Here is a 10,910-nt window from a genome sequence, read left to right on the forward strand (position 1 = left end):
TCTATCTGTATAGCTATCTTTATCTCAACTAGCAAAAATGTCCTGACTTATTATTGCTTACATCTTCTCTTCAACAAAATTGGAGAAAAGGGTACAACAGGCTCTGCCTATAATCAAGGGTGGTTAAATAATGTAATGCAATTGGAAGGACCTCAGAAAATACTGAAATAACTAATAATACTTCACATTACACTCATAGATTGATTTATAAATATAAGTACCTATAGGGGTAGCTGTTTGGAATGAAATAAAAACCAGTTGAAATAATTGAAAGCAAATTACTTTTTAGAAATAATTGCAATGGAAAAAGAAATGTCTGCAATATGAACCCAAATGAGCCATGTAGGAGTGTAGTTACATACCACGTGTTCTTATAGGAAGTTAGTAGGAAAAGAGCTAAGAATGTGGTTATGTCTTTTTATAATTCTTTTGAAAGAATTCCAGATTAGTGCAAGCAGTGAAAAAAATCTAACATAATTTTTACTGATACTATTAACTCTCTAGCTTTTGCCAGGATTTTATAGTAGTGCACAGAAACATTTATCAATTCTGTCAATTCACTTATTTAAACATCTACTCAATAAAGCACATATTAATTAATTACTACAAGAAACCATATATACTGTAGTGTACATACATATACCATCTAATTAAATACGAATGTCAGAAAATATAGATGTGGACATCTGGGTAAAGAATTTTCTGTTAGTCTGGGTTTGGTAGCAGACTCTTGTAGCTCTAGCTTCTGTCCTAGGGAGTTGAAGGCATTAGGATACCAAACTCAAGGACAGCATAGGCTAAAACAAAACAAAATAAAAGTGCTGGGGGCATAGGTAAAGTGGAGAGTGCTTGCCTAGCATGTCAAAGACGCTGAGTTCAATAATCCACACTGTAAAATAAATAAATAAATTCACTTAAGTTTAAGCAACAAGATTTAACACTGAAATTTGCTTATCTATTTACAGAAAAAAGATGAGACATTAATATTATACTCATGGAAAAATATTTTCCTCTGGTACTTTCTTTGATGGTACATGATTTACCTAGTGCACATCCAAAACAGACTAAATTTCATACTAAAATTTAAATGGAATGTAACTGTATTACAAGTGGGAAATAATTACCTTCCCGAGGTGAGTAAGTAGAAAGTCAAAATGTTTCTTTGATAACTATAAAAATAAAACAATTCCATGTAAACATGTCACAATGTTTTAAGTAGCAATTTTCTCAGAGCTGCAATCACCTCCTTGTTCCTAAGGCTATATATCATCAGATTAAACATTGGAGTTAAGATAGGATAAAAAAGAGCAATTTGTCAGTTATTGCAGAATGAGTGGATTTTTGCCATAAGTAGGAAATGCTAGCAGATCCATAAAATAGAACCACAACCAGGAGATGGGAAGAACACGTGGAGAATGCTTTAGCACGTCCTGTTGCTGTTGGCAATCTCAGAACAGTGGAAATGATTTTGCTGTATGAAGCAAGTATCAGCATAAAAGGGATTGCAGCAAACAACATAGCTACTGCATATACAGACAGCTCATTTATAAACGTATCCCCACAGGCTAGCTTGAGAATGGGGGGTATGTCACAGAAGAAGTGGTCAATTTGGTTAGAATTACGGAAATGCAGAGAGAATATTTTACACGATTGCCCTATCTGTGCAGGCATTCCGCCAAGCCAGGAGCCAGCTGCCAGCTGGATGCATTTCCTTGGGTGCATGACCAGAAGACAGTGCAGAGGGTTACAGATGGCCACATAGCGGTCATACGACATCACAGCCAGTAACAAACTTTCAGTGGCTGCCAATATAAGGAAGAAGCACGTTTGAGTGTCACAGTGCAGTAGAGAAATGCTTCGGTCTTGAATCGAAATACTGACCAGAATCCTGGGGACAGTGACTGACACATAACAAATTTCCAATGAAGAAAAATTTGCTAGGAAAAAATACATGGGTTTCTTCAGTGTAGGGTCAAAACTTGTTATTATGATTATGAGGCTGTTTCCAATTAGGATAACAATGTAAATGATAGAGAACACTCCAGATAGGAATCCTTGAAGGTTTGGAAGGTCACAGAATCCCAGCAGGACAAACTGCTTCACTGTGGATGTGTTGTTTTCTCTTCTGATCTTTTCACAGTTCATCTGTGGGAATTATTTCATCAGAAGTACAAGTCACTTCACTATTCTCAGTATTTTATTTCCTGTGTATAAACCAAGGACAGCAAATATTCTTGTGTGCCAAATGAGTAAAAAGAACAAAAACTATACACTTCACTTATAGAAAAAAGCAGAGTTAAGTATATTTTTCATTATCACTAAGTATTCATATGACATTTTAAGCCTTTTTAATATTTCTAAGAGTTATTCGACTTATATATTTGTAATGATGTTATACTGTTTTTAATCGTGCTGTTAATTTGAACACCCAAATTTCAAAATCTAAGTCTATGATCAATATAGTAATGATTCTGAATTTGCCACATGTAGTTTTCCTTACTTCCCCAAACTGTTTTCTGTAATTATTAATTCAGAGATTTCATGGTACAAGTTAATATTTTGTATGCTATCCTAAATATTTTCAGAAAAAATACTGTTATTTTTGTCACAATCTTATGCTATTTTGAATAACTCATTTAGTTTTTATGTCCCTCATAACTAGATAATTTATTACCAACAAATAAATTTGTTCAATCATCAAATATTCTAGAATAGTACTCAATTTAAATTTGAATATCATGTAAGATCTATGATATCAGCAGAAAAATATATTCAAGTTTTGGGCAAAAATGAAATCTAAAATATAATCTGTCTCTGAAAGCTCAGAAAGCATCTGTACATGTGAATTATATGTATTATTTTAAAAAGGGGAATCAAACACAACTCATCTCTGTAATTGTCCTAACTACTTACTTCCTCATTAATTGCTGATTTTCCTGACCCCACTCATTCTGTCATTTTCTTTGTGTGTGTGTGTGTATACTCATATGTCTTCATATATCTGAGTGTATTTGAATGTGGTTATCTATTTTTATTTATGTTCTTTCTTCATATCTAGACCTAGACATTAACTTTCTTTGATTGTCTACATTGCATGTGCAATGTATGGTATATTGTTTCACAAAATTTAATAATTTTTTGAGCACATTACTAAAAAATGAACTTTTTTTTTAATTGGAGAATTCCCTAGGGTGTTATGTTTTCAAGCCAAAGTGCAGATCTGATTGCCCGGTTTCTGAGTAAGAATGTATTGCCTGCATGTCTGTGTACATGTCCATAGGGCAAGTGGGTGGCTGGAAGTGAGGGTGTGCAACAATTGTGTACTTTCAGTCTCTCTAATAGAAGTACCATTTCATCTCTTTGCTTCTGTTACGAGCTACATCGCATTCCTATTATGTGATAAGTAATTTGAAAACAAACAGAATAATTAGCTGCAAGGAAGAAACACACCTAAAACCATGTGCTGTGAAAGCTAAGTCTGTACAGTGTTCAAGATATGAGTTTTAAATGTGTAGTAAAGCCCAGAAAGAACTTAAAAAAGAAACAAGCAAAGGAAAGAGTAATAGAGTATAAGACATTAATGAGAAAGGGGAATAGAGGGGATGACTTTGATCAAAGTACATTCCATGCATGCATAGAAATAAAACAATGGAATCCCATTGCATAATTTTTATAGAATAATAAAAGGTAAAGGCATGCAGATACAAATGAGAGGGTAACAACAATGTACACAAAGCATGGGCATTCTAAGATTTTCCCATGACTTAAAAAAGAAAAGTTAAATATAAATTTATTTTGTCATCTACAATATTCTAGAACAAACAATAAATTAATATTTAAACTCTTCCATTGTTTTGGAAATTTCATGATCACTATTTTAATTTAGAGATTGTAAAAATGCTGTATTTAGTTTTACACAAGTTAAAGTAGTGTGGAGTTGAACATAGCCTGGGGATGGGTGGGGAAGGAGGAATGGGGCAAGTTGGTTGGTGGGTACTAAGTTCTAGTTAGTTAGATATAAGAAGACCTACTCTGGTCTGCTATTGCACTGTGGGCAGACTATAGAAAATGATATTATATTGTGATTTTAAAAATTAAATGTCCAAGAGAGGATTTGGGGCACACTCAGCATAAAAAATGATAACTGGTTGAGGAGGCAAGTTTACCTTGGTTTTAACATTACACAATTCATACATCCCTGAATGAAACATCACAGGGTACCTCATTAAATATTCATAATTATTAATATCAGGTGAAAGTAAAAAGAAAGAGAGAAAGATAAATCGGTATCCCCACAAGAAATGCTATGTCACCTCACAAGATGGCGATTAATCAGTGTCAAATAAATTACATTACTTGGATATGATTTTAGGATAAGACTACACAACAATGCTTTTTACACTATATTACCCTATATTTTAATCATATTTCACTCATGTATTGTTTCAGTTTAATTCAATCTACAGACTAATAGGGAAACAATGCTAAAAACAAATATGATACTAGTAGGATACAATGCAAACATTTCAAAACCATCCATCCATTATTCTTTTTATTAATTATAACATTTATATGAAGTATTTTCACATACGAAAAATACTACATAAGCTTAATATATATGAATCAATGAATAAATGTAAACTTTAAAATTATGATTATGGAAATAATAGTAATTTTAATATGTGGACTTCCTATGTAATAAAGCACTTTGCATTTTTATCTCTTAGGACCTTATAATAGTTAATTCCTAAAACATATAAACTCTATCTAAAATACAGTTTTTAAATTAAAAAAATGAAAAATTTACTTTTTAATTTTCTAGAATTAGATATTATTTGGTGATGGTTAAAATGTTACTTGCAAAAATGCATTCATATTATACAAAGGAAGAGCATTACTTCCTACTTAGATCAAGATTAAAAATTATACTTACATTTACTGCCGGTATAAAAAGTGAGAAAAAGGAGAAATAAGATATTTTTTAGGTAATTCATTTTATTCGAAACAGAAGCTAGATACGTTCTCAAATATATTCTATCGTCAGAGCTAATAATGTTTTTTACATTCTAACAGTTCTTCTCCCTGAGGATCAACTCCTTTCCCATGTAGCCTTCTAATTGAAATACACTATTTTCCCTGTCACTTAAGAAGTTTGGTTCAAACACCAAAAAACATTGTGGCCAATCTATTTTTTCTTTAAATTCTCTACATCATTGTGGATGAGAAGGAGGATTAATGGATATTGCATCCATTCCTTTTTAGTTGTAGAACTGGAAATGATGGGTATAATTTAGAGGCACTATTCATTTAAAATATAGTTACAACAGTTCACCAAGCTGGAAGATACGTTAGAAGATCAATTTCTAGTTCAACTGCTGTGAGACCAGGTAAGAGTAATTCTATTTTTAATGGCTCTCAATTGCCAAAAACTAAAATTCCAAGCAGTAATTGTATCAAGTACAAAAAAAAAAAATCAGTGAAGGTTGGTGGTATACTCTCTCATTGGAATGACTACAAAATCATAGAATACATACCTATTATTACAGAATAATTACATGCATATAAACAAACAGGTAGACAGAGTCTCAGAAATACGAGAGAAGATATCTGCTCTAGATTAAGATGCAGTAATATATTTACAGAAGTTAAAAGATTTTTGAAACATAGAAAATCATATTTATTCATCAAATTTGAGTAATATTATTTTATGACAAATTTTGTTTCATCATACTTCTAGGTATTGAAATACAAGTGTAGCATTGTCTTATTCTTGGTTTAATTTGAATTTTATTAATTTGTAAACATGTTAGTCAACTTTCATGTGATTATTTGACTTCCCCATATCTCATTAGGTAGAGTATTCATTTAGTACTATATTGCTGTTGGTTTTTTCTTTGTTTATTTATCTATTTGGAACAGGGTTTGAATATATAGCCTTGCTGTTCTCCATCTTGTGATGCCCCTGACTCAGCCTCTTGATTGCTCAGATTATAAGCAGTGGTCTCCACACTCAGCTGTATTTACTTCTTTTTTATTTCCATATAAATTGACTTTTCTCTTAATGTTCAGTTTTGGAAAATTTTTCTATATTGTGCACATTTCATTTCATACACAACTCATTTGGTAGAGTTTCCCCAGTCTATATTCTTATTCTCTTCAAAATGTTATCAAACTATTTCAATTTTGATGAAGTCTAATTTATAAATATTTTATTTTGTAGCTAGTTCCTTGGGTAAAATATTTTGAGCGTCTAGTCTAGTCCAAGTCACAAAGACTTACTCCCATATTTTCCTTTAATAATTCCACAGTGAAGACATTTAAATCAATTTATTGTTAATTTTGGAATTATTTATGTGTAATACTTAATCTTTAGATTAATTGTGTGTGTGCGTATTTGAGTTCTGACATGTCTAAGAGGTCCAGGGCTTCCTACCTCAATGTATTCCTGTATCCTGGGTAGAGTTCTATCTAGCTGTAATAATGGAGGATACTGAGATCTGCTTGTTTCTGCCAGAGTTTATTTAAAAGGGCAGAAGTTTATAGTTGCAAGGCCAGACAAAGTGATCAAAGATCATTCTGTGTCCCATGATAGAGCAATACGTAATTGTGGAAGTGAGATGTTGTCCCAATAATCAGGTTTTGTGCAGTGTTACAAAAATTCTATGTGTGAAGGGAGCGGTGGGACAGGGTGCTGGAAGATTGGAATGTTCATAGTTTTTGTTTTCCTAAGGAAATTGATATAATTTGATTGAGAACATGGAGAATACCATATCATTGTTTGCTGCCAACAGCAATCTGATCTTGATGGAGATTAATTATTGTGTGTCCAATAAAAAGTTTAAAAATATGTGATCAGAGCTCTAAAGAAAAACTATCAATAATTCAACACGTAACAGCAATCCAAAGTTCAAAAGAATAGCACACAAAACACCTTCAAGAAATGCTTTTTTGAGACTAAAATCAATCCTGAGGTTTGCAATTCTGTACCCATTGAGGAATAATCAGATCAGATATAGAGTATATTTGAATGCACCCTCCAAGGTGGCCATGAATAAATCAACATTGCAAAGAACATCTCTGATTTGGTGGCCTAAGACCTACTGACTCATGGAGCTTAATCAGGCCTGATACAAAGTAATCACTTGCTGTCTGGAAGACTATTTGCCCATACTGCTCAAGAATGCTCATAGAGAGATGACTGATCATAAAATTTCTTGCTTGAAATGAGCCAAAAACTTAACATCGATGGCCTGTGATGGCACTCTCTAAGCCACATACATTTTCAATCATAATTTTTAAAATCCTGATTTAGCGGATGATACAGAATTTTGGCTATGTGACTATTTCCCAGGAATTATTTCTTAGATAGTCAGGCTCATTGATAAAAACATAGGCTGCACACTATGGGAAAGTAGATTATAGCTTGAAAGGTTAAAAAGTAACCTGTGGTTCCATTTTATGATTTGGTATGGAGTAAGTGTTTGAAAATTTGGTGTTACTGAAATATGGACCACTCTGAATCTGCCTAGGTAGCCAAAATTGTTCCCAAACAATAGCAGAGAAGTTAAACAGCAGAAATTCATTTCTACTTTGGGATCTAATGTAGAGGAGATATTGCGAAGTCTGGTTCAGTGACACAAAGAAGTTTATCTCCAAACATTTCACTGCATAGTTAGAATAATTCTTAGGTCGAGGCAGAGGGGCTGGAGTCATGATAGGGCCTCTTTGTGACATGTTTTAGGCCAGAGACTGGCATGCCTATCTCATTGGGTTCAGATAAACTTTATGCTAGAATTCTCCTTTGCCTTCAGTAGTGTTTACATGGACGTTGTGAGGGACAGGAGTGAAGCACCAGACACCCTGCAGAGCCTGTTGCATGGAGAAGGCTGGTGAGCCTGTCAATGTGGCACAGTTGGGCAGGTCTCCTTCTGGGTCCTGTGTGAGCAATACTGTTTTGTCAGGCTATTGCAGTCTCAGTTCAGAAGATTCCCAAATTCTTTTTGTCCCACGTGGAAGCATCCAGGCAGGACACATAGGTGTAGTAAGAGAGGCAATAGAGTTTATTAAAGGTAAAGAAAGGAGTGACAAAAGGTCATGGTGGGGCCAGATAGATGCTGGAAGCAGAGAGAACATCTTCTTCTGTCCAGGTGCTTTTGAAAACCTACGCTAACCTATGGGAAGGGAAGAATCTGGTGATTCCCAGTCAATAATCAATAAGTGGGGAGAGGCACTGGTTGTCCCAGGGCCAAGAAGGGATGGTTTGAGTTGTCCCAAGGTCAGGATGTGAATTGCCTACACACATTTTCAATAGAAAAGAAGGCTCAGAGAAAGAAGAATGTTAACCTAAATATAATTTTTAATCAAATATGTTTTAAGAGTCCCAAACTTTTCCTGCCTAATAAGGATCTCTTACCTGAGTATCTGTTTCCATATTAATCAGGCAGGTGAATGCTGGGAATGATGGCATGTTGAAAATACTATAGTTTTCTTCACTATTGCAGTAGTAGCATTTCATTTTATTACTTTTGGTATAAGCTAGATTACATCTATATTTTGTGGTATAGACATTTGAAAGCCAAAAAAGGTTAATTCAGTGCAAGGGGGAGATACACCTATAACAATATGCTCAAAGTGGTAATTTTAGTCAGTGATCAAAATGTGAGCTTCAAAAACATGTTGAAATAGTACCACAGATGGGATGAATTTTTATCAAAGTACACTATATGCAAGTCATAAATATCAAAATGAACCACCTTTGTAGAATTAATTTATGTTAATACAATCCTTAAATAAAGCATATTGACACAAATGGAGAAGTAGCAACATTGAATACCAAATGTAGGCATCTTAAGAATTTCCTTTGGCCAAAAACATAAAGTCAAATATAAATTTATCTTGTCAGCTAAAATATTCTAGATAAAAGGAAAAACTGCTTCAACAATTTAGGGGTTCACATAATTTAACATATCTGTTGATTAACATTTGATTTTAGAGATTGAACATATGTGACAGCATGATCTCACTGTGGTGAGTGTAGAGTGGAGTTGAGCAGAGCATGGAGGGCTGGAGGTCAGGAAGAGGTGGGGCCAAGCTGGCAAATGTTTACTGAGTTTTAGTTAGAGGCAAGAAGGTCTGGCAAGTCATTGTACTGTCATGTGACTATAAGAAATGATACTGTACTGTTACTTAAAAAAGAAAAGCTGAGGCCAGGTGAAATGGCTCACACTTGTAAACCCATCTACTTAGGAAGCAGAGATAGCGGGATAAGTAATGTGAGGCCAGCACAGGCAAAAAAGTTAGGGAGATCCCAATGCAGTAAACAAGAGGAATATGGTGACACATATTTGTAATCCTAGCTGCAGGTGAGCCATAAGGAGGACTACGCCAGAGGGCAGCTGCAAGCAAAAGAATTAGACACTCTATGAAAAAAAAGACTTAAAATTTTTCTTCTTTGGAACTTTTCTTAAGCTCCAAGAATAAATTTTGACTACATTCACCATAAAAATAATTAAGAAGTCAAGTTTACTCTGCATTCGACTTCACATTATATCTATCTATCTATCTATCTATCTATCTCTCTATATATGTACTAAACTATCACAAAATACCCCATAATTTTCACAATGTTCATTTGTCAGGTAAAAGTAATAAGAAACTGAATTAGATTCTCCAACATCAACAAAAATTCTGCTTTTTATACCAGATGGTAACAAGAACTACTGTCTGTTTTTCATAATATTGCATTGTTCATGTTAAGTCTTTATTCTACATATGGTAGAAAACATATGGTTTTGGCTTTCTAAACCTGGCAAACAGGTCATGCTAAGGAAAGGTCACATACAAGAGGGGGAGGGTAAAAGAATGAAGTTAAGAAGGTGAATGTGGTTGGTGTACTCTATGCAAGAATGAATACAGAATTTTTAAACTTGTTGAACCATCAGAAGAAGGAGACTAATGTAGAAAGAAGAAAAATAGAGGAGATGAACCAATTCAGGTTATAATATGCATATACATGGAAGTGCCACAGGAAAACTGCTTTAAACAAACAAAAATGCCATTTTTTTTTTCTTTTACAAAATCAGAGAACAGTAGCGGAGTACAGATCCTGCCTGGGGGAGTTGGTACCAGTGGGAGGAGGGAGAATGTGGAGAAAGGGCATAGGAAGATGAATATAGTGCAAATACTGTGCACACATGTATAAAAATAGAAAATGAGACCTGTTAAAACTATTCCAGGAATGGAGGGAGGGGGATAAAAGGAGAATGGTGGAGGGGGTGAATTCGAGAAAATGTATTTGATATATTGTAAGAACTTTTGTAAATGCCACAGTGCACCCCATACCAGCACAAAAAAAAAAAAAAATCTGTACTTTGCAGTATTGGGATCTTCAGCATGAGTTTCCCTTCTCTACATTTATGGTAGTCAAACAGGGCTGGTTATCCTGAAGAGTACATCTGAGGGGCAGAATAATGGACAGGATCTCTTTTGTACTTCTTTTCAGAAATACAAACTAAAACTGAAATGCAGAATTTAAAGACCCAGCTCCTCATGTAAAATTTAGTCACATGAGCTACCAAGCTGAACCACAATCTAGAAAGTCAATTTCCAGATGTAGTGCCGTGACAACAGTTAAGACTGTCTATTTCTACAACAAATGGATGAGAGCTGTCAAAATCCAAAAATCCAAGATATAACTATATCAAGTACACAGTCAGGAACTGGTAAAGGTTAATGACGCCCCTTGTCATTGTAATGCTTAAATATAATAGAATGCGTATATTTAACACACACATATACAAATACTTGTAAACACATAATAAAAAACACAATGGAGGAAAATTTTTATTCTAGCTTAGGGATGCTATCAGTATTCAAAGTTACATATCTGTCCCCAATTTTCAGTTGTATCA

General features: G+C 34.1%; 1 protein-coding gene across 1 annotated transcript; it reads right to left on the bottom strand.

Moving 5' to 3' along the window:
* Window positions 1–1,287: 1,287 nt before the first annotated feature.
* Window positions 1,288–2,145, bottom strand: LOC109676027 (olfactory receptor 10AG1-like). The gene has a single exon (XM_074068119.1). The coding sequence runs from the start codon at window positions 2,143–2,145 to the stop codon at window positions 1,288–1,290; it is 858 nt and encodes a 285-aa protein (XP_073924220.1).
* Between the last annotated feature and the right edge of the window lie 8,765 nt (window positions 2,146–10,910).

Source organism: Castor canadensis, chromosome 1 (assembly GCF_047511655.1).
Source record: "Castor canadensis chromosome 1, mCasCan1.hap1v2, whole genome shotgun sequence".
In the NCBI taxonomy this organism is placed as follows: domain Eukaryota; kingdom Metazoa; phylum Chordata; class Mammalia; order Rodentia; family Castoridae; genus Castor; species Castor canadensis.